Source organism: Choloepus didactylus, chromosome 6, assembly GCF_015220235.1.
Source record: "Choloepus didactylus isolate mChoDid1 chromosome 6, mChoDid1.pri, whole genome shotgun sequence".
Classification (NCBI taxonomy): Eukaryota; Metazoa; Chordata; class Mammalia; order Pilosa; family Megalonychidae; genus Choloepus; species Choloepus didactylus.
In genome coordinates this window covers 73,738,635-73,762,916 of record NC_051312.1, presented here as the reverse complement: position 1 = coordinate 73,762,916, position 24,282 = coordinate 73,738,635, and the positions used below count along the sequence as shown (strand labels likewise).

General features: G+C 45.5%; 1 protein-coding gene across 1 annotated transcript in view; it reads right to left on the bottom strand.

Moving 5' to 3' along the window:
* Window positions 1–802: 802 nt before the first annotated feature.
* TRIM66 (tripartite motif containing 66) overlaps window positions 803–24,282 on the bottom strand; it is a 69,909-nt gene continuing 46,429 nt past the window's right edge. Inside the window, exons 11-21 of the mRNA XM_037840045.1 lie at window positions 23,568–23,729; window positions 12,800–13,318; window positions 12,461–12,653; window positions 10,171–10,231; window positions 9,535–9,709; window positions 8,930–9,219; window positions 8,320–8,446; window positions 7,916–7,990; window positions 7,385–7,537; window positions 6,760–6,978; window positions 803–6,033 (exon numbers count right to left, since the gene is read on the bottom strand). Coding sequence (XP_037695973.1) covers window positions 5,974–6,033; window positions 6,760–6,978; window positions 7,385–7,537; window positions 7,916–7,990; window positions 8,320–8,446; window positions 8,930–9,219; window positions 9,535–9,709; window positions 10,171–10,231; window positions 12,461–12,653; window positions 12,800–13,318; window positions 23,568–23,729 — 2,034 coding nt within the window. The 3' untranslated portion in view covers window positions 803–5,973. The remainder of the gene's footprint in view (window positions 6,034–6,759; window positions 6,979–7,384; window positions 7,538–7,915; window positions 7,991–8,319; window positions 8,447–8,929; window positions 9,220–9,534; window positions 9,710–10,170; window positions 10,232–12,460; window positions 12,654–12,799; window positions 13,319–23,567; window positions 23,730–24,282) is intronic.

Here is a 24,282-nt window from a genome sequence, read left to right as displayed (position 1 = left end):
TAAAAGTTTTTTTAGGTAGTTCACAGAATTGTGGCGTATGCTGAACCTTCAGAGCGATGCAGCCAGAAACAATTCCAAAACGCATGCAAAGGAACCGGTCTACTGAAGAAACTATTGCTGCCTCAAGCACCAAGTGTTTTGACTTGTACTGCTGCCATTGTTACCATGGAAACCCCACCTCACTGCAATCAACAGTGCCACCAGAGAGAAGTCTGTGTGGTCCCCGATTTTTTTTTTTTTTCCACTCCCACTTCAATTTGCAATCTGGCTGCAAGGGATGATAGAAAAGCAAGATTCCAGTATATTCAGCTTCTGAAGTGAGGATTGGGCTGTGCCTTCCACCAAGACTCCTGAGGTGGGGAATTCCCCCAAAATAGGAAAGGGGTTGAGACATGGTGTCCCCAAAAAGCATGACAAACTCATTACAATGTCCTAGACACACAAAAAGGTTAGAATGAGCAGAGAAGAGAGCCAAGGATAGGCAACCAGGGAATATCACTATACAAAGGGCATTCTTGAGTTCCTATCAGTGGGAAGTAATGAGCATTTATAAGATATGTTTTTGCTACCCCCTACTTCAGACTTATTGCCTGTATTTTCAAGAGCAGACTGTGTTCATGCAATAAGAAGCAAAGAGCTGGGTTCTGCCTCAAAGAGAAAGGTTTGTTCGTCTTTTCTTCCCCATCTTCTGTTCCTAATGGACAGAAGCCCTGGGGCAAGAAGGCCATGAAGCATGTTTTGACCGTCTTCACTGAAAAACACTCCAGGACACAATTGTTGGTAAAGAAAAGTTTGATGTTTTTTTATTTGTTATTGAATGTGTAGGTCCCTTTAAAATCAGTGACACTTCTCTAACAATATTACTCCCTCATGCCCCCAGTCACCTTGTATCCAATGGCCACTTCTAGAAAAGATCTAAGAGGAACTCTCCCTAGATATCCAAGAAAGGGGTACAGCTTGAGTGATGGGCATATGGCTCAAGAAGCAGCACCAGCTGATGAGGACTTTCCTCGAAGCAGCTCAATTTGGCCTGGGAGTCCCTTTGCCCTGCCTGGTTAAGACTCCCCCAGATATGCCCCACCTCCAAAGTTCCCTTGTTTCCTGTGTGGTCTGAGCTGTAGAGTTAGAATCACAGTTATCATCTTTAGAGCTGGAGCTCCTCTGACAGATCACTGTTTTCTCCCCTACCCTAACTTTATAGATGGAGAAATTGTATTCAAGGTCACATAGCTCATAATTGGCAGAGCCAAAGTTTAGGGGATCAGAATGTCAAATCAGATGTCTTTCCACTATATCTCCCTGCCTCCAAGAAAGTAACCAACATCTGCCTCCAGCAGAACAACTAGAGAAAGCAAGTGTTCATGATCAGCACTTACCAGTCTCCCCTCCATATGTTCTCCGTGGCAGATACCCACACCTGCCAGGATGCTCCTCCTGGTCAGCAGCACTGAACCATGCATGCAGACATGTTTTGCTATGATCCCAGGCTCCTTACAGACTGTGGCAGGCTCTGACTGGTATAGGGATCATGGCGAGGAGCTGCCACCAGCCTGGTAGTACAGTCTAGCCTGGCTGCTGCTTGGATGCTGTAGCACACAGTCCACACCCTTGTGCTGATTTAGATGGGGCCTGTTAGCAAACATGGCTATATTCTGTCTCTGCACTGCACTGGAAAAGACAGAGGGAAAGAATCATATACACTGTCCTCTCAACAGGAACTAGAAACATGCTTGGCATGAAGAGAATTGAGTCCAGGAGAAGGAAGGGACACACAAATTGGCAGAGACAGCAGGTAGGGAAGAGGAGTAGCTGTGCTTGTTCTTACTTAGCTAACTCCTGAGGAGAGGAGGCCACAGATAGCCACCGACATGTCCCTCTGTCTAGGTTTCAAAGAAGACCTGTGTGGCTGAAAAGAAGATAATCCAGAAACTTGCAGGGCCATTTCAAGGAGGAGTGATGGATTGTGTGAAATGCTACTGGGAGTTCAAGATAGTTGAAGATTGAAAGATATTCATTTGATTTGGCAACTAGGTGGTCACTGGTGACTTATACAAAAAACTAGAGAGGGCTAGAGAGTGAGCAGTGAGCAGAGTAAATGAAAAAGATACCTTTTGTAAGAAACTTGACTGACGAGAGAATATACAGGAGAAGGGGACTAAGCAGCTTTTAGACTAATCTTGAGGAGACCCTTGCTAGTTTGCAAGCTATGTAGAGGTAAACAATGGAGAGGGTGGTGCTGGGAAGATGCCAGGAATTGAGAGCAGTGGGATAAGGGATGGGGCAAAGTCTTGGAGAACATATAACAGGATTCAAGAAATAGAGAACAAAATAGAAAGGAAGGAAAGATATGAGGCTGTAGATATAGATAAATGGGAAGTGGTGAGAGGAGCAGGTGAGCAAGGAAGTTCTTGCTTTAGGATCTGTCCTCTGTGAAGCAGCCATTGAGGTCAGTCATTTGCTGAAAAAAAGAGGAAAGAGGTGGTGGTGATGGGAAAGTAGAGTAACAACAAGCAAAAGAATTTCCAATCATTACCAAATACCCAACTGAGGGTGTCAACTATGAATCTGTCATGCTCAGCAGCCCAGGTAAAAGGAGCAGAAAACAGTTTGATGCAGAAAATGGAGAGGAGTTAAGTTTCAGGAAAAGTCTGAGAGGATGAGAAAGTTCAAGTTGCTGATAAAAATGTCAGCGTGTGATAGCCCAAGGATTCAGGCTGGGGAGAGGAAGTCCAAGAGAAGGCTGAAAAACTGGGAGAACAGGGAGAGGGCTAAGGTCATAGAAACCGAGTAAAAGATTGGGGCAAGTTTAAGAGCAGCGAGGGAATGGAAGAAGCAGCAGCACAGAAGTGGTAATCCAGAAGGAGAAAAGTCTCAGTTCAGGATTTCAGAAGAGAAGACTATAGGTGACACCATGGAGAGAGAGTGGGAGCAGAGCCGAGTGTGTGAACTAACAAGGAGAGGCCTCAGTCTTGGGAGCAAGACAAAGACCTGTCATCAGAAATGGGTACAAGGAGGCAGTCTAGCCTGGACTGACCCCAGTGCCTGCTATGGAGCAAAGCTTACAGGGAGTCTGGGGGCTGCCACTCAAAGAATGGTATCAAGGGCAGACAGGGTGTGTCAATTTTTGGCAATTGCTAAAATCAGGCAGGGACAACCTACCCTGTTCTGTGGAAGAGTATTCCACAAGTTCATCCTCCATCAATTTTTGAACTAAAATCCCCTTTGAGTCAAATGGAGCCACTCCACTGTTATGTTTCTCATCACATCTAAGAAGCCTGATTTATCTTATAGGGCTGCATTCTATAGGAAAAGAATCCAGAAGCCATTGCATTTCCATTGCATGACCTTGTCAATGGCCAAAGGACATGAATGACATCAAACTGGGGCCATAAGAGGAGACAGTCAAAAGCAGGATCAGCTCAAATGTTAGCAAAGAGCCACTGAAAGCAATCACTGGGCTAGTAGTTTTTTGTTTTTGTTTTTAATTTCTAAAAAGTCATATTCTTGTTTCTGCAAACAAAAACAAAACAAAACTCTGACTCAAAATAATGGTGCTAAGTACACAGGACAAGCCAGGGAGAGGGCAGTGCCATGGGGTAGCTAATGTAGGGATGGTGTAATGGGCCAGGGCCTTGCATATGTGTGGCAAAGGACACCCTACCTCCCACAGCCCTCCTGGTCCGGTGCCTAAAGGGAGCCTCCCAGCATGCAGGGCCTCTATGACGGGAAGGGAATATGTGACTCTCCAACACATAGCTAAGATTCCCTAACCCAGTGAGCTGATTCCTGGGCCCAGTAAACCCTGCCCAAGCTTCATCAATAGAAGGGAAAACAAGCATTTCTGCTCCACATCTGTGGTCTCCATTTGGACCTGAGAAAGGATCTCAGTCAGGTTTGAGTCTGTCAAGGCCCTCACCAACCTCCCCAACAAAAAGCACCAGGAAGCTCACTCAAAGGCAGTGGGAATGTAAGCTACACAAAGGAATGATGACCAAGGGCAGGAATTAGTGAGGCAAACAAAGAAGGAACTTTGCCTAGCTAACTAAACAGAGAAAAAGACTCAAAAATTGACAGGGATGTGGCCAAAGTCTAAACCAGAAAGTGAGCCCAAATCACTTAGCCAAGGACTAAGTACAAAGAATGCCCGGGTATCGGCGTATTAAAGACAGGATTATGGAAGCCCACCTGCTTCAGAGACCTTGGCATGTGCTGGTGAAAGAATGGCAAGTCAATGGGCACAGTGTTTTTTGATGGGAAGAATGATCCCAGCCTAGTGGAGAAGGAAATGAGCTGTGCCATCGACTCACAAGGAGAAGAAATGTTCTCTCTGATCAAAATCTGTCGATTAGCAAAGCACCTACAAACAAGAAGTTCCTTAAACTGCACCTTTTAGCAAAAATACAGCCATGATCTGAGATGCCTCAGAAATTAGCCAAGCCATGACAGGAAAAGGAAGAGCTGTGTCTCTGGGGCCAGACCACTGAAGTGCCACGTCCACTGAAGGCCGCGTCTGTAGCTCCCCAGCAACATCAGCAATAGCAACATCACAACCAACTCCTTGCTTAGAAGGTGGCCTGACCCCCAGCATCTGCCCATGGCTCTTCCTCACCCACACCCTGCAGGGAACATAAAGATCCAAGGTACACCCTGGAGTTCCTCTTCCCATGGCTTTGAGGCAGATACTCTGAGTTTTAGGCTGACTAAGGTCCTGAATTTCCTTCAGGTCACTGAAGGACATTGGCTTCACTGCCTTTTGGTTTTCCCTTCCATCCTAGACAGAACTTCCCATTAATGCCTGTATCTGGCTCGTGTTGGGCCCTCTGATGTTCTCCAACCTCCAACAACATAGGGCTGTAGGAAGAATCTGGGTTTTTTTTGGGCTTTGGACAGTCTGGGCCAGGTTAGACAGAGAACTTAACTTCTGCTCTTTGGCTCTGTGAACTTGGAGAGGTTGAGAACTAGGATCTCTAAGCAGGAGAGGCCCAGAAGTGTGAGCTGGTTGTGGGTCATTCTCCTTGCCCAGGACACTCTGTACCTGAAGCAGACAGCAGCTGCCTCACAATTTTCCCAAGAACAACTCAGGATCCAGACCTCTAAATGGAGATAATGAAGGGGTGGCCACCTACAAGCACCAACAATCACTTCTAGGAAGGCAGGTTCTGACACCAAAGAAGTGCTCCTAGCTCAAAGTAAGTGGCAGAATGCAGACTCTCAAGTTGACATCTTCTGAAACCTGCAAGTGAAATCTGAGCTGGAAAATATAAGAAATCCCTGCACAGCCACTCAGCCCAGTTAAGAATGCCATACTATCCAGAGCACATTCACAGTGGCCACCTAAGTTGATGTCAGGAAAGGGGACATGAAAAACAAATACCCTGAAAACCATTAGAACCCAAATAGGCACCAATTGAGACCTGTGGCCTCTAGAAGCCTCCATTATCCTGTCCATGGCAGGCAGGTGCCTCTGTCCCAGCAGGACAAGCAAAGGCAAATAGTAACAGTCTTTGGCTGTGCTGGGCCAGGGATCACAGGCCTCCCATATGTCAGAACCTCTCTCCTCTTCTTTTTACCCACTTCTGAGCCCAGGAGGAGGTCAGACAGATACATTGTTCCTGAGCCCTGGACACTGAAAGGTGAGAAAGGTCTACTTTCCTCAGCAGAAAGAATTCACCAAAAAAGTCTGATCTTCCCAAGCCTGACTAGGATTGGTCTTGTCAAATGGACCCTACACATCTGATTATTGTGGTGATAGGGAACACCTCCCTCCTCACTTTTTATTACTGAAATCTTCTTTGTGGTGGATGCACTATGGCTCCCAAATAAATGTAACTGCAAATGGCAATGAAGAGCACTACACAGCTCGACAAGACTAGTCTCACATCCACAATCTGAAGAGTATGAGCTGAAAGGTGGGGAGGAGTGGTCAACAGGATGGGGCATCAGCTGCCAAAGTGCTCAGTCTCCTTCCAGCTCTCACACCTGGGAGATGCTGTTGGCCAGGCGGAACGACATTCTTTTGGCCTTCTCATTCTCCTAAAGAGAAAAAAATATATATTTGGAATTGAAATGGCCAAATATAGTATTTATTAAGGTGAAAAAGCTAAGTGTTGAGCTTCGATTCAAAGTGTTTTATTCTACCCCAGGAATGCAACAGCAAAAATCACTGAAGCCACTAACCGTTGTGTCTAAGTATCACAAAAACTGAGGATGGCTGGTCAGCCCTGGTACACGGTTGGCAGGCAATACATTTCAGTGGAATTAAGCAGTACTGACTTGATGTTTCAGGTCTACACAGGTGGGTCAGAAGAGCTCTCTTTGCTGCAAGTAACATCTCTCCTTCATTTCTTATGCCAAGAGACTGAAAAAGACCCCCTCCTTTCTCCCCGAACCCAAGTCGAGATGAGGCACTGAGATCAGGTACTTCTCTTCCTATGGGCATCACAGTGAAGTCTAACAAGCACTGAGCAGGAGTCAGGAGATCTGGTTTCTCACCCTAGTTCTGACACCAATTTTCTGGGTGACCCTGGGTAGGTACATTCACCTCTGTGAATTTCAGTCCTCACTGGTAAATGGAGTTGATGATGCCCACACTACCCTCCCTGCTTTCTTTATTGGCTGAGGGGATGGAAGTGAGGGGTCATTGTCATCACCATCTCTTGTGGCACCTTCACTTTAGGTTGCTCTGTATATGCTATTCAGGTACCCTGCTGCCTGCCCAATTACCCACCCACCTGCCTGCCAGCTGGCAGAACTCTTTACCATATGTCGCCGCCGCCTCTTGGGTTGGATGCCCTCCTGCATGTAGTGGGGCCACGGGAAGCCTTGAGGAGTGGAATAACCACTCTCACTAGACACCTCCTCGGAGTCTGAGTCCTCCCGCCTCGGCTGGGCAAACTGTTTCTCCGGGTAGATCTCCTTCAACCAGCCCTCAAAGAATACTTCCAGGCAACGGCCAGCCTCTGCAACCTCTGAGTCGGGCTGAGGGGGGAGGAGAGCAGTGACAGTCTGCCCTGTTTCTACCAGCTCACCTCCACCAGGTCCCTACAGAGAGCTCAATGCCTGTACCAGGGTTCCTAAGATGTCTGGAACTTGATGCTTTGTCCCCAGGACTCAGTATAACCAGTTTGGTATCAGCTCTTAAAGCAGAAATAACCCTGAAAGGTACTCACAGGTGGCCAGTCCCTAGCCTCTCCCTATCTTCCTCCTGAGTGTATGCTGAGGCCCAAGTGTAGGTAAGAGTTTTTAAGTACTGACTATGGTACAGCCCAGAAGGTCTGCTCCCAGATCCTCATAACAGCCCAGCACCAAACCTGATCCCCCACCCGGCATGACAGTCTTGGAGTCACTGGGAAATAGGGGGAAGGGAAAACAGGGCAGAACATACATAATTGAATTTAGCACAGTTCCAGAACATGAGGCGCACATCCGACACCACCTCCTCTGGGGTGGTGTAGTGAGCTGGGTCCTTCTTTTGCAGCTTCCTCCGGATGATTGACAGGTCCATGGGCCTCTTGATAATCTGGTAATAATGTCGGGCCTCAGGGGGAGAAGAGAAAGATAAAGATAAGAAGGAAGAAGAGGTAGAGAATGAGTTGGAATAGAAATGAAAGAACAGAAGAAAGAGAAAGGTGAGGAGCAGCAGGAAGAAAAGAGTAGAGAAAGGAGACAAAGAGAAAGGGAAAAGGAAGAACAGGTCACTTGTCAGGTCAGGTCTGATGCAGCAGCAATTGGTGGGGGTGGGTGGAACAGCATGGCCCCCAGGTTCCCTGGACCACCCACAAATTAATATTGTCATTACATCCAGTGACCATGTTCAAAGTCCACCCTGGGTACCACAGTGATCCTGCCCCATGGCCTAGCGTCTTCTGAGCAGAAAGGACAGTAGCAGACAGAAGCAGTGAGGCCCCTTTCTTACCAGGGGGCTGACGGGCTCATGGAAGGGCAGGCTGAGGCTATTGCAGCATAAGGACAGCACCAGCTTCTCACACTTCTGCAGAAATCAGAAATCAGTGTAACTTTATTCTGGTCCCCCTCAATAAGAACTGAAGATAGTGACCCTGATAACTCTTGAAGACTTGGCTCTGTCCCTCAGGGTAGCAGCTACCACACTAAGGCAAAGTTCAGACTCCCAGGCCAGAGCAAAACAGCTGGCAGAAGAATAAAAATCATGGCAAAACCCTCCATGGGCCAAGGTGCTAGGCATAACCCAAAAGAGAGGTATCAGAGAAGGCCTCCCATCCCTCTGACAAGCCTCGGCCCCTGTAGGCATAGGGAGGCTGGCCTGAGCAGGGAAGCCTGTTCCCAGAGAACCCTCCCTACCTTCTGGTCACATGTGCTCAGGCCAGGAGATGCCCGCACTCCAGGCTGGTTATAACGGGCATTCTCACAGTCGTACTCCATCTCAGGCTGCGTTAGGCTGCGGCACAAGGTACACACCCACTCTCCCCTGAGAAGGCAAGTGAGGTCAAGTTAGGTCTCCACACATTGCCCAGAGCACCCTTCTCTGTCCCTCCATCCCAAGACAGGCATGGAGAGTGATGGAATGGGAAACTGAGTCCCCAGGCCTGCCCTGGAAGGAATGGTTTCCTAGCCACAAACTTGAAAGAAATTCAGTAACTCAGAGTTCAGCGAATCCAGAAAATAGGCATTAAGAAAGGAGCTAGAGAAGGAGTTTAGGGACAAATCTTTAAGAAGGAAGATGCTGGGAACAGAGGAGAAATAGAAGCCAACCACATTTTGAACATCCACCTGTCTGTGCAGAGGACATACAGCTGCAGGGCCCACCAACTCATTGACCTGCAATTCATGCAGACCCCGAAGATGGGAGGTAAGTCCACCCTGGGGAAATCTGTGGGGCCTGGCCTGGAGTAATAATCTCTGAAAGATAGCCCTGCCAGCCAGATGATGGCCCTGGGCTGGCATGACTCACCCTGGGAAGCTGAGCAAGGCTGGCACGTGGCAGGAAAGGTGGTACACTTTGGGACAGTGGTCACAGCACAGCAACTCTCCCCCATTGAGGCACACAGCACAGAAGTCCTCATTCTCTATTGGTACTGGGGGGCCCTTCTTGGCTCCAGGGGTTCGAGGAATGAGTCTATGTTCTTCAGGAGATATACCTTCCACCTCTGGTGGCCGCTGCCCAGCCAGAGAAGTGACAGTGACCTTTCTTCCCCCCAGACTGGGGGCCTCGATGGCATCAGGCAAGTTGTCCTGGCTGACCTTGGAGAAGAAGTGAGTCTGAGCAGTCAGAGAACAGCATCAACAAGCTGGTGGAGGAGGGAGAGACTGACAGGCCCTGAGCACCTACTATGAGAACAACTCATTCCAGGGCTCCAGGTCAGCCAAACCCCATGGACCCTGGCACAACTCAATCCTAATGTGCATCTAACAGACCCTTTATAGCAGGAGACAAAGTCTGGCCAACCTGTAGCCCCCCTCAGAGCCAGAGCCCAGAGCCAGAATTCTTAGCAGACAGAAAGGAGAAGCTCCTGGGTTGGCCAAGGTTCAAGACCAACGCAAAGAGCAAAGTGGTACCTTAATGGACATGCTGGAGGACTCAGTGCCACATTCGATGATCAGCAGGAAGCTCCCATCCTGATCATTCTTCTGTGGCTTCAGCTTGAACACAGGCATCTCTCCCGAGGAGGCGGCACAGATCTTGAGTCGTTCCAGTCGCACATAGGGAATCTTGTGCTCATTGTTGAACGCTCTGTGACAAGACAGACATTCCTGTGTCTCACTAGGAGCTTCCTCTGGAACCAGCCTCTAAGTCAGGCCCATCCATGATCCTACAACTGAATCATTGTTCAAGATCTCCTCAGTCCAACACTCCAAAGGCCCACATTTTGTCCCCTCCCCAGCTTGGCTTGGCCAGGCCCTGACAGACACTGAGAAGCCCTTTGGTGAAGCCCATGGACAAACAAGGGGGCTCCCTGAAGAGTGAGTACTGTGTACAGAGTGCAGACCTCACACTGCAGGAGCCAGAACATCCTCCCATAACCTCCCAGACATCCAACCACCAGACCTCACTTGAGGGTCTTGGGTTGAAAGAAGGCACTTGCAGAAAAACTTCTACTTCCAGTTAAGTCACCAAGGATGCTGACTTCCTATGCCAACCTGCAAGGATGTGAAGTTGGGGTGGGGGAGGAGCTTCAGCCTGTAGTCTGATACCTGATGCTCCGGTTCTCTTTTGTATCCAGCTCTAGGGCTCCTTGTTCCAAATTCTTAAACTCTAAGGCAAAAGACAAAAAATACTGGTAGCATAAATTTGTGCCAATACACCTGTCACCCATATCTGTAATCATACATGTGTTAACACACACTTATTACCCATAACCGAAATCATACAGCAATAACCACGTATCTTTCACTACTACTGGCACTCACACTTTCACACATATCTGCTACTCAAACCTTTGGCCACAGACGGGTTACATAATTGTGACCCACACTGTAATCACTCATGGTGGTGACAATACTACCAGGGATCTCCTTCCTGAGAAGGGAGGAAGGCCACCTTCTCTTAAAAAAATGAACACAGATAACACTCAGAGGCTGCCTAGGAGGAAGTGTTGGGTCAGGCACTGAGGGGCCAGTGTCACACCTTCAAAGTGAGCTCAGAACTCTCCTGCTCCCAATGCAGTTGCCTGCTCTGGGAGGTCATTCCAACCATCCAGCCTCCGCCTTTTCAACCAGGTGCTGGGATTCTAGCACTGCCTGAGAATCTAGCTCACATCACATGACAAGAGACTCCCATCAGCCCTCCCCTGTGTAGTACAGTCTGTGTAGATGGGCAGGAGGCAGAGAAGGGGAGAGAGAAGGGAACTAGCATTTATTGAGCACCTGCTCAGCACCAGCACTGTGTTACATGTGTTACAGTAAAACCCATCACATGTGCAAGCAGCATTCAAAATATTTAGTTGCAGGAAATGCAGAGTTATATTGTTGTGCAGTAAATAATCAATTTTCAGTTGAAATTCAGGAGAAAAATTATTTCATTTATATTCATTACATGTATAAGAAATAGACTGATCATTACAAACTGAATACACCCATACAAACTGAAAAGTCCCAAATGATCCCAAGGCAGTTACTTCCTAACTTTCCAACTAGCCCTCAACTTTCACTGAAGAAAGGAACTGTAACACATTACTGCCAAATAACTCTTGTTACTACAGAGTAAGTTATCAAGTGGTTTTACTGCAGTTATTTGTCCAAGCAACCTATGAAGTAGTAACAAGAATTTGTCTCACACATGCAGTAATGTGAACTTGTGTTGTGCCCCTTAGAAAAGGGAATTCAGACCAGTGGAGATTGGTTTTGATTAGGCTCATTTATAAAGAAAGAAATCAGTTCAGAGAAGTTAGGTATCTTGCTCAGGATGAAACATAAAGAGACATCTGGCTTTCTAACTTAGCTCTGTCTCCAGAACTCCAAAGTGCATGTTCTTTCCCCTATAGTATTTTTCCAAGGCTAGCCCTTGTGTCAGTCTGAATGTATTACGTCCCCCAAAATGCTATTATCTTTGATGTAATCTTGTGTGGGCAGATGTATCAGTGTTAATTAGATTGTAATTCTTCGAGTGTTTCCATGGAGATGCGCCCCACCCAACTGTAGGTGATGACTCTGATTGGATAGTTTCCATGAAGGTGTTACCCCACCCATTCAGGGTGGATCTAAATTAAATCACTGGAGCCATACAAATGAGCTGACAAACAGAAGGAACTCAGTGCAGCTGTGAGTGACGTTCTGAAGAGGAGCTACAGCCAAGAGGGACACTTTGAAGAATTCACAGAAGCTGAGAGAGTAGCTGCAGATGAGACAGTTTGAAGACAGCATTGAAAGCAGACTCTTGCTCTGGGGAAGCTAAGAGAGGACAAATGCCCCAAGAGCAACTGAGAGTGACATTTTTGAGGAATTGTAGCCTAGAGAGGAACATCCTGGGAGAAAGCCATTTTGAAACCAGACTTTGGAGCAGACGCCAGCCACGTGCCTTCTCAGCTAACAGAGATTTTCCGGACTCCACTGGCCATCCTCCAGTGAAGGTATCCTTTGTTGAACGACACTTCATGGCCTTAAGTAACTTTGTAACCAAATAAACCTCCTTTTATAAAAGCCAATCCATTTCTGGTGTTTTGCATTCTGGCAGCATTAGCAAACAGGATGAGCTTCCTGTTTCCTTCTCCTAATATTCCCAGACCCCCAGGAATTTCTGCATGCGGAATGTTATAAGAAAGCTAAGTCCTGGCCTTGCCTGGATCAGTTGTAGCCACAATGAGGCAAGCAGAACAGGCATCAATAAGTCAATTCTGGAGGGGAGAACTGAATTTGGCCTGAGGGTGAAACACTGCTCCCCGGGGCATAGAGCCTATCTGCTGGATCTATCTCATCTGGAAGTGCTGAGTCCATCTGCTCAAGTCTGTGGCCAGGACAAAAGGCAAGCTGCTTACTTGACTCTCACCTTTTGGGTTCCGGTACTGCTGCAGAGCTGTGGATGTGCTGACCACTGGCACCAGTGCAGGTTTTTTCACCGAGAGGTTAATTGGCTCCTCCAGGTCTGAGGGGATAGCCAAGTCTTTAGGAGCATCCAGACCAGGGGCTGTGAGGACTTGTCCCAGAGAGTCAGTGAAGCGGGTGGGATCATCGCTTTCCATCTTTCAAAAGCAAAAGGCCAACAAGAATCAAAGAGATTGGACATTTTGCCATTAGACGTTTCAGAGCTGTTAAGCTAAGGTAGGATAAGGCCCTCAATGATAAGCCCAGTGATGAGCAGAGGACGATGAACATCCTCATGACTTACCTTACACAGAGCATTCCCCAGGGAGTGGTCAGCTCCATCCCCAGGGCACAGGCTCCCCACAGCTCGGCCAGAACCAGGGCTGGGGCTGGATCCAGTTTCCAGCTGCATGTCAGAAGCTGCAGGCATGTTCTGCAGAGGACAAGCTGCCAAGCTTGGCCCTGCCTGAGTGTGACCAGACATTAGGATGGGCCCAGCCTGGGAGTGATCACCTGCCAGGCTTGTGACAGCCTGGGAGGAATCACTCACCAGGCTGGGCATGGGCTGCAGGGGGCCACGCACAAGGTTGGGCACGGTCTGCAGGTGACTATTTGTCAGGCTGGGTATGGCCTGGTTTTGACCACTCAGGCTGGATATGGTTTGGGGGGGCCCACTCGGCAGGCTTGGCACCGCCTGGGGAGGGCCAGATGTCAGGCTGCTCACGCTCTGGATCTGTGGATCTAGGGTCCTTGACAGCCTGGGAGATGACAGCTCCATCTCTAGAGTGTTGGAGAAGCCCATGATGCTCACCGAAGTGGAGTGCTGCAGGAGCAGAGGCGAGGGTAGTGTCAGGTTGTTAGCTGAGCAAGGTGAGAGGGAGAGGGGAGACCCAGCTGCTAGTAGCTGCACATGAACTCAGACAGCACATGAAATCCTGTTCCCACTCCTCAATACCAAGGAGGCTGCCACCCTATGATATAGAGAAGCAGGTACAGGCTGAAGACACTAGTGTGTCTATGTGTGTGGAAGAGAGAGACAGAGAGAAACTACCACCTGATCTGAGTTGTACACACACACTTGTACACATCATCAGCACATCTACCACCACTAGTCTGCTGCCTAAGGCAAAGGGTTGGACTGTGGGACTACCCCCCCATCTCACATTTCCTTCTGACTATACCACTAATGACTTTTCTTCCCTTCAGGGGGTCCTAAAGGATGGTTTTTGCTATGTACATAAAAGTGGCAGGGGGTTAAGAAAGTTCAAACTCTGATCTGCCACAGACCTTCTGCTTTGAGAGAATGCCAAGGCTTATGGAGTCCCAACCAGTCCTGGGAAGCCTGGGCCAACTCAGGGCCTTCTCACAGGCTTGTTCAGATCAACCCCATGAACTACCAGCATTAGATGACGGCTCTAACCAAGAATAATTTAAGGTCTCTTCCAGCCCTGGCATACCTGCCAAAGACATTCCAAACCAGAAGCAGGGAATTTCAGAGCAGTTAGATCTTAATATCACCCAGTCTGTACAATCACTGGATGAGGCAATGTTCTGACCACAAGAATTATTTTCTCACATCTATCTACTTGGTGACCTAAGGAGAAGAGACTTGAAAGTTTAATAAAAAAGAAGTTGAAGACATATGGATTTCTGCTCTGAATCCATTCCATTTTTCAGACTGAAGAAACAGATTTGATATAAGAAAAGGGGGAGAAGACTGGTTCTAAATCTAAGAATGTACATGTTTGATATTTCTGACATTTTAAGGCTGGAGATATAACAATTTGACATCTTTTGAAAGTCAAAGGGAAAACAAAGGAACAATTATCTCTAAACTTCCCAAATCAGTATCCTAAACCTCTCTTCCTTTTCCCAGAAGTAAGACATTCAGATTTCCACAGGAAAATAAATACTTCAAACACACTCTTAAGTTTCAATATTAAGTTAAACAAGCTATTCCATGGAAGAGAAGACTGTCCTTGTCTCAGTGAATGTCACTCCTTTTGCCCAGTTCTGCAAGTCCAGTCCGAGGCATCCGTGGTGCATCCCTCCTCCCTCATCCAAGCTAATACCAAATGCCATCAACTCCATGCCTTAGACGTCTCTCAAGTATGCCCACTAATTCCTCTCTGTACTGCTGTCATCCTAGCCTAACCTAATTTCATATCTTCCGAGACTACAGTAGTAGCCTCCTCAGTGGAGAAATATTTTCAAAACACAAATCAGATCATATCATTCCCCACAGTGCTCTCCATTCTTCTTAGGCTGACTACAAAAACGCCTCCCAAGGCTCCCAAGGCCCCGATGACCTGCCTCCTCTCCTCCTTCGCCGCCACAGCTCATCCAACAACCTGCTTCTCATTCTCTGAGTTCCAGCCAATCAGACACTATTTTTTGGTTCCTGAAACATGCTATGCTCTCCCTCCACCCTCAGCCCTCACCCCATTTAGAAAGACTGCTTCCTCTGCATGGAGCAGTCTCCACCTCTGCCCCTGTACCACTTACCCTTCATAACTCAGCTCAACTGTCATTTTTTTGTGGCGAAGGCTTCACTCATTCTCTAGGCCAGACCAGGTTCCCTGCTTTTATACTCTCGTAACTCCTTGTACATTATATTCATAGCAAAATGTGCAATCATTTGATTAATGTCTGTTTTCCTCACTAAACTATAAACTCCATTAGGCCATGGATTTAGTCTACTTTGCTTACCCACTATATTCCGAGACTGAAGAGCAGTGCCTGGCTGAATATATGAATGAATGCGCTATTTAAAATTACAAAAAACAGTAACAACACGTGACTGTTTTCTAAAGATCTTAAGCCAAATGAGCAGTACCTTAGTTCTAACAATTGAGGTGACGAGACTCTCTAAAATGATAATTGTTTTTATTTTGGCTAAAAGTTATTGAGAATTGAATACATGCAAGGCAGTTCGCTAAGTATTTTAGACACATTACTTCATTTAATTTTCACAGTAACTATAAAAGGTTGTTCTGAAGGTTAAAAGAAATAACCCATGTAAACATTTAGAACAATGTCGGGCAGGTTGTAGGTGCTCAATAAGCCCTAGCTGCCACGCTGCTATTTGTTATTATGACTGCTATTTTATACTTGAGAAAAATAAGCCTCAGAAAGGCACCTGAAGTTTTTTTTTAATATGTTATTGTAAAAGCATCATTTTGTAAATTACTATTTCTCTTTATTTGTGCTTGTATATAGAAACACAACTAATTTTTGTTGACATTGACTCAGAGACCTTGCTAAATTCACTTATTAATTCTAGTGGTTTGACTGTATTTTCTTTTGGATCTTCTGTGCACACGATCATGTCATTTGTAAATAAAAAATGTTCCTTCTTCTTTTCCAGTCTTTACTTTGGTTTTTCTTGCCTTGCTTCACTAGCTAAGGCCTCCAAGAGGATGTTGAGTAGAAGTAGTAATAGTAGGCATCCCTATCTCATCCCTGATTAAGTATTATATTTAATGTAGTTTTTTAAAAAATATAGAATCCAGGTTTATGGCACAAAAACCACACTCTTGATTCTGACCTGTTTGCCTCTGTCCCACCCTAGGCTTGCTCTTTTTCCCTCTCTCCCATTCTCTGCTCAATCTCTTTATTCTTCTCTGACCTGCTCTCTCTCTCTCTTGCTCTTCTCTTCTCTCTTCTCCTCCCATTTTCCTCTCTTCTCATTATCTTTCTCTTCTCACTTTTTCCTCTTATTTGTTTAACTGTTTTAAAGTTTTCTAGTCTCAATTTTAAAAGCAGATGAGTTGAATACCTTTCATTTATCTCTCTAAAAACAAGTTTGCTTTTATATTTTCCTAGGTAGTATAATAGTCTTCAATAGAAAGCCTTCAGTTTGATCTATACTCTAAGTCCCAAGATAAAAAAAGGTTAAGAAGATGGAAGGGTGGGGGGAGTGCTCAACCCAAATTGGGTAAACTACACAGGGAGCCTACCTTTAAAGGAAGAGGAACTTTAAGGGACTGAGGACAGAAACTAGCGATATCTCAAACAGGCCCTGGCCTGCATCCCTCACGCCCCCTTGTTGCTCTGGTTAGGCACTGCCACAGCTTTCTAACATTCTATATTTCCTTCTCTATGAATGAGATTGCTGCATTCCCTTTTGTGAAGTCCCATTTCCATTTCCTTCTCATGACAATCTAATTCTCTGAGTTGGTTCTTTTACCTGTTCCCTATTTGACACAGTGTCTACCTCATCTACTGATGCTGGACATTGAGAATGACATAGATGGCTCTCAGTGAGATCCTTGGTGCCAAGCACCAAAATCCATCTGGGAACCACCTAGTGATAATATAATGGGCAGCTAGATAAGCACAAGATAAAATCCCCAAGGACAAAACTTTCAAAACTGGGGATAGAGATCACATTTGTATGATTATCAGTCCTTTCGCCCTTTGTCCTGATTACTTATTGCATATCATGAGTTGTTGGTTAATACGATGATAGGGGAGAGAAGAGCACATAGACAAAGCTGTGGAAGAAGCATAAAATCCCTGTTGGACCTTAATTTGAGCTAGGCCCACTGGATAGAAATAAGAACTTGGGAAACTTCCATGGGGGAATTCTGAGAAGGGATTCAGAGGAAGTGCTATGAGGAAGACAGCTCTGACCCCATTTCTATAGGCTCTGAAAACACAGTGGCATTTCTGAAGCCTGTGTATGTTCTTGTTAGTTATTTTTTGATACTGAATCTGATTCTCTGGCATGAAGAGCTACAAAATCTTAAAAGGTACTTATTTCATGTAGAGGAAGAAAGAGGGGTGTTGAGAGCCTGCATCCTACTCTGCTGCCAGTGCTACAAGATAAATGGGGTAATAGGTAGGGCCAACTTTCAGGGGGAGGAAAGCAGACTGAATCTTTAGGGCATGGAAGGAAGGAAAGGGGTTCTCAAGAGCATCTGGGCTTGGAGAGCATCTTGGGAGTGTGGCCATGTTGTCTGGCTCTCGGTGCCTCACACATAGAAGGAGCTTATCTGACAATGGAGAGGATGCTGTCTGTCCTCTCTAACACCTAGACTTGTTAGAAAGTCAAATGACAAAAGTGGAAATTGTTTTGGCAGCCTTAAATTATGTATAGAGCACTATCACTGACACTTCTGAAATGTAACTGACACCTTGATTTCATCTTCACAGAGAAAACCTTGAGATTTTGAGAGGAAAAATATGTACTGGGAGGTTTGCAAGTGAAAAGAAACTATTCTCAAGTTCAGAGAGGAAAAGCAACCAAAATGCCAAAAAACATTTATGCTGATAATTCAGGTCATTTTTAGGGTATGAAGGGAGACAACTTTGAGCCTAAAGAGCACTCACTTCTCTTCCTTAACTATTACCTCCTCATTTGCTCCTTATTTTCTTTCCTTCTCCCAAACTGGATGTTACTGTTCCCTTTCCTCCTTTTCTCTCCTAATCCCTATGTGTCACCTGCCTGACCTGTGGCCTGCCTGACTGTATGAACTACCTTACCTATGATCTATTCAACTTACCTGTCTGAAACTCTTGACTCCACAAGCTGCCTGACCTGGCAGCTCCTACACTGTCTGACTTTCAACCTCATCTACTTGTCACCGATGCAACCCTTCACCTGTCTGACCTGTCATCTGCTTGGCCTGTGCCTCATAGCCTGCTACCCCCCTCCCTATCCTCACCACCCAGATCTTTTCCTGAAGAGTTCAACATTCTTACATTATTATTCTAATGACTATCACAAAGTATTGGCAAAATTCAGAGAAAGCAGTGTTCTTTTACTTTAACAGAAAGGTAAATTGAGACACAGAGTGATTACCCAGATTTCCCAAGGTCATACAGGCCCAAGGCTAGGAATCCAGAGACAGCCTTGAAAATTTGCTGGCTGATTCTGATTTTGCGCCATTGGCTAGAAAGCTAGTGCCAAAGTAAGAAGTGACTGAGAAGACAATAAACAGACACTTAGTGAACATTCCTTGAGTTTAATATAAATTTCAGGTTCTTACAGAAAGACAATATTGCTGGGGGTAAAATAGTGCAGATCGGGTGGTGTTCCAAATAAACTTATTTTCCAGATATCTGAAATATATCTCTTTCAGTAACAAAATGCAATTGGCTTAACACATTATTTTGAATGAAGTTATTTCTAAAATACCTTACACTCTACCCTGTCTTATTAAACTGAGAATGTGGAGCCTAATGAGATCATTTCTTAGTGATGTCATAGAAGTTTGATGAACCTCTATGGCTGGGGTGAGCTGTAGTTCAGTGATACTCTCAGGAACTTCTAAGAATGTAGGGCTTAACTTGCCCTTTCATTGAATCATTTTGTACTGTGGTACTTTCCCAGGTGATTTTTCTTGTCTTCTCCCTTCTTGTTAGCCACCATTACTAGAAGTCCAGAGTCCCTGCTTCCAATCTGCTTACTGCTATAATGTAGAAAACCTGAAAATTTTCCAAAGAAAACCCTATCACTGAGCTTGTTAGGTCAAGAACGCTGACCATATACCTGAGTAGGGAATAAATGCATGGTTTTGGGACATCTGTTTTTATTATTGCTCCAAAACTTTGCCTGCTTTTTGTCCCAGTGGTTAAAATTGTCAAAGACTGACCACTTTGTAAATGTGCAAAAAGAGAGAGGGCCAATGACTTGGGAGTTTTAACTTGGGAACACATTGAAGGCCTTCACTCTGGCTGAAGGAAACAAATAAGGAGACGAATAGAAGTAAAAGGATTTGTGAATTAAGTCCTTTGAATATTTCAGAGCTTCAACAGCTTCAAGATTATGTAGATTGGTTCAACAGTACTAGATCTTGAAAGTACTGAGGAAGGCTGAGGAAGTACTGAGTCAGCTGAGGAAGGCGCTAACTCTCAGAAAGTGGTTTCACATGTTGGTTTTTAATAGCGATGCTTCTGCTCTTGTTAATAGTGACTACTTCTCCATTTCAATGAAAAGTTCCAAGAGGCTGTACTTATTGATGTGACCATGCTGACAGATACTAACTGACCAAAGTCAAATGGGAAAGAGTTCACGGGTGGTGAAGAGAGAACTGAAGAATGTCCTGTGCCCTGATGATCCAGGGAGAACAGAAAAACAAAGATCCTGGGAAGATTCCAGAGTCTGAGGTGGAATTAATAAGAAAGAAATGAATGGATTCCAGCAAGTCTGAAGCAAAAGTCAGAATGAGTGGAACCCTCAAAACCCAAACCTTTGAGACTCAGAATTAGGCCTGCAGTATTTTTCCCAGGCCAGGATAGGAAACTTAAGGCCTAGGAGTAAGCACTTGTTTGCTCATGGGCCAGGAAACCTAGACAAAGATTTTGGAGTTTGGTCTACGAGTGAAAGCAGGATGGGATAAGGAGGACAGGCTTAAAGGGTGCCAAATTCAGGAAGACAGGCCTGGAGAATTTTTGGCTTGATTCCTGAATAGAACAGAGCAGATCTCTGTACAGTTCTGCAGGGGCTAACCAGGACATAGGCTGTGCCCTAAGAAATGATAGTAAGATAAATATTAATATCAATATTGGAAATGGCAAAAGGCTTCTACTGACTTGTCTGAATGGATGCAACCTCTATGGCACCTGCTCTCATGGATTACCCTTCTTAGATACAGCTAGGGAAAAAGGTTGACTTGTTACAACAGAAGGCTGCTGGACTTCAACTTAAGAGTACGGAAGACCTACTTATGTCTTATTTGAAAGTAATTGCCTTCCTTAATGGCTTGGTAAATAAATTTGATCTTTCTAGTAAAAAAAAAAATTCTCACCAGGCTCTGGGAGAATTCTGAACAAATGTTGCTGTCAGAGCCAGGCTATGAGGAAAAGATCATTGCTGAAGTTGACGGTCCATGTTCTGGTCCACAGCTGCAGATCTGGAGACTATGAAGGCAGGATGTCTAGTTTTTCCTCATGTATGCTAGGGTTTAAGATAGAAGGTTAAGCAAGTCATTTCTCATCTCTGGGCTTCAATTTCCTCCTCCATGCTAACACAGATTTCACCGAGTTGTTGCAAAGTAAGAGCTTCGGTGATGGTATAAATGCTATTCACCTGAGTCCTTTATTCTTCTTCATCACTCTTAATAATTTGGATCACAGAATGCCTACTGCCTTTGTATCATTTAACCGAAAATACATCTCACTCTCCTCTAAAGCCATGAGCAGCAGCCTGGTGGCCTCAAAGTCCTCTACTGAAGACTGGGGCCACAGTATAAGCAGAAGAGAGTTCCCTCTTGTAAGTGAATTGGGGCTCAGAGATAGCTCTTTGTGATGCCTACAGCCTTGACTTCATGAGAGCTTTGAGGAAAGGATTGGGTGTATTTTCCAGCAGTCAACTAGCTCTGAAGTATGAAATGAAGCCATCAAAATGTCTTTCATTTTCGCTTGAGACATAAGGAGGTTCTGTTGTAGAGTTGGAACCATGGCATGTTTTTCAGGGTGGTTGGATCAAGATTAGGACATTTAGGCAACAATTAGTGTCAGACAAATGACAGCATTCATTCAAAAACATCCTGCTGGATGCAGGGAAGGTGATGGGATAAATTGCTCCTGAGATTGCAGGGCTCAGATCACTAGCAAACCCATTCTAGAACTTGCACATATCATTCTCATCAGGAATCTGTTTTCACCATCAACTCATTTGGCACTGATACAAAGGTCCTTGTGCACAGATGCTTTGCCTTTAACAAAAGTCTTCCTTGTGATGATATAAAGTTGATGGGCAACTCACAGCATGCAGAGAGGTGCCTGGTGCCTTAGGTTCCTCTGGTCTGTGGCCTTCAGACAGGCTTTGGACCTCCCTGGCACTCACAAGCCACCATGGGCTGTGGAGTGGACTGAAGCCCAAAATATCTTTACCGGATAAAGACAATCAAACCATGCCAGGCTGGGTCCTAAGACCTCTCCCCAAAGCAAGGTCTCAGTCTATGTCAAAGACTGTAAAGACAGGAAAATCCAGCAGGTGAGGCCAAGTGGAGTCCTATTTCTCCCATTGCAGTGGACAAAGAGAGGCAATTTAACCTAGTGAATCAACACGTGGTTAAGTCAGGAACCTGTGTTCTGGTCCTAACAGGGCCCATGGCCAGCTGTATAACTTTTAGGTAGGTCATTTAACCTCTCTGTGTCTCAGTTTCCACATCTTTCAAAGGGGAATAAGAAAGTGGCTTCCTCATAGTATTGCTAGGATAAACAAAGAGATAAAATGTAACAATCCATGTAAAAAACCTCTGGAACAAAGCATAAAATACTCTACAAAGTGTTACCATTCAAGGCTAAGATGCTTAACATATTTACTATCCTCAAGCTTCACAACCCGCACCCTGACCAACCCCAGCTTCAAGGCAATAAATTCTCTCAAAAAGGAAGCCTTTTTTGAATTTCAATAATTACGTGTATAACCAGGACCTCTCTCAGTCAAGTAGACCCAGATATTCCTCTGGGCCAGGAGGCAACCTTCAGGGTCCTTTATCTGGGAGTCCAAATCATGAAGAAGCCCAAAACATCTAAAAAATGCCAGGCGTCCTACCCCTCCACAACTCTGCTTGTATCCCAGTTAATAAGGACCAGAGGCAGTTCAAAATGGGAAGTTAGGATTCCTAGGACCTTCTTTAACCCAACTGCTGACCCTGTTGCCACACAGGTGGGAAGTATCCCCTTGCTACTCAAAAGAGCCCTCATACACCAGTAGCACAGACTCCACGCTTGTATGTGGCTCACCTCCCTTCCTCTGCACTATGTACAGGAGCAGAACAGAACTGAAACTCATTAATAAAGCAGCAGAATTTTCTGCATGGTTTCAACTACCAATTGAACACTGGCAATTCCCATGCTTCCCTCTGAACTACTGACATTTAGACCTAGCTGCCTTTTGGTCATCTTCTAATGTATCTTGCACAGAGAACATTAACAATTCAAAAACTTAACTTCTTTCTGCCAAAAAAATATGCTCTTCTTCCCATGATCCCTGTCTCAGTGAATGGCACCAGAGCTGGCCAAGGAGACCTGGCTGTCAAGTCAAAGAACTTCCCCCAAGACAGGGCAATGGTGTTTCTGGGGAAAATCCCATTGGGGGTAGGTACATAGAGCAACTAGGGGAGCTGGGTTTGCAGGGCCAGAGGATTGCTACAGGGCTGGGGGTGCAGGCTGGAAGGGTATAAAAGAATTGTCAGAGCTTCAAGTACAGAGCTGCGTGGAGGTACCAGAAAGGTATTCGGCTGATGGTATTAGGCCAGAGAAAGAAATAGGATAAATGGAACAGGGACACAGAAATGGGCAAGTACAGGGCATGGCATAGGACTAAGAGTTCAGCTCCAAGGATGACAGGGGTGGGGGTGAAAGGCAGGGGTGGGGGTGAAAGGCAGGGATGGGAGTAGGGCAGCTGAGGCATTGTGGGAGTCTGTGTTATTGCTGGGGTAAATGAACACTTCCAAGCAAGCTGGTAGGTGGATGGGAAGGCAAGCCTCCAATAGCTCATCTTCAAGAGACCTTAGTGCCCCTATATGGTCAGCTACCTCTGCAGGACATCTCTGCAGACCACTCACCCAACAAACTCTATTGATTCAAATTTTAAGGCCAATCAACTTTGAGTTGTAGGCACCACATAAAATATTCTCCCCACTTTCACTGTAGAGAGGAAAAAGTTAAGGCTTTAGATTCTGACAGACCTTGTTTTGAATAAACCTCAGCTCCCTAGTTTGTTTACTAGCTGTAGGCCCCTGAACCTCAGTTTCCTTAGCTACAAAATGGGGATGCCCACCTAATGGAATTGTTGGGAGGATTAACTGAGATAAAGTTTGTGAAGCACATGTACAGTTCCATGTTCAATAAATCATTCAATAAATTGGCTTTATTTCCCTTCCCCCTCCCACCCTAAATGAAGTCAAGTGGGTCACATTTTAAGTGTATAAATGGCAGTGGAAACGGGGGTGGAGGAAAACCTATGTTGTTGACTCATTAGGACAGAAGGCATGTAACATCCAGGGATGGAATGAGCATGCTCCTCCCCCCACCCAATCATTCTCATCTGTGTCCCCAGGGGCTTAGCTGGCAGAGGATCCCATGGGGTCAGGGAAAGCAGGTTCCCTCAGTACCTTTCTCACCACATTGGGAGAGGAGTGCTGGATGGTGCTGTCCAGTGGAGGGACACTGAGAGAAGTTTCTTCCCCAGAAGACTGGGACAAGGCAGCAGCAGTATTCTTGTCAAGAGGGAGAGCTGGCTTTGGGCCCTCGGATGCTGGGGCTTCATCTGTAGCCTGGAGGAGAAAATAAAAATTTGGGTGGGTTTCACTGCAGAGAGTAGCAGCATGGGATAGATTGCTTCCCCCGCCCTGTCCATTGGCACCACCTATATCTTGTGAACTGCTTAAACATTATTTTTTTAAAAGATAAATTCATCTAAACTCTTCCTAAGACTACAACCTAAATGAAGTCTTATGGCAGAACCCAAATTGAGAATTCTGAGCTAGCTTTGTCAGATTAACACAGTTTTGACTTATATTTAGCCTGTAGTCCTCTATAAATCCTAGGCCCTTCTTGGCCATCATGAGGTTATTACATATCCCCTTAAAGAAGACATGTGAAGCATGATCTAAAGCCATCAGTGCTAAAGCATAAATGTGAGGCCTTACATTTGTAATAAAGGAAAAGTCCATAGAGCTGCTTTGAAAATATAAATGTGATTGCAGATTTAAAGGAGATACAGTATGGAAAGAGTGAGGAGAGGTATGGGGAAGAGGCTAGAACAGGAAGCTATGGGGAAAAAAAATAGCAGGAGCCAAGAATGAGGGTGCAGAATGCAACAAAGAT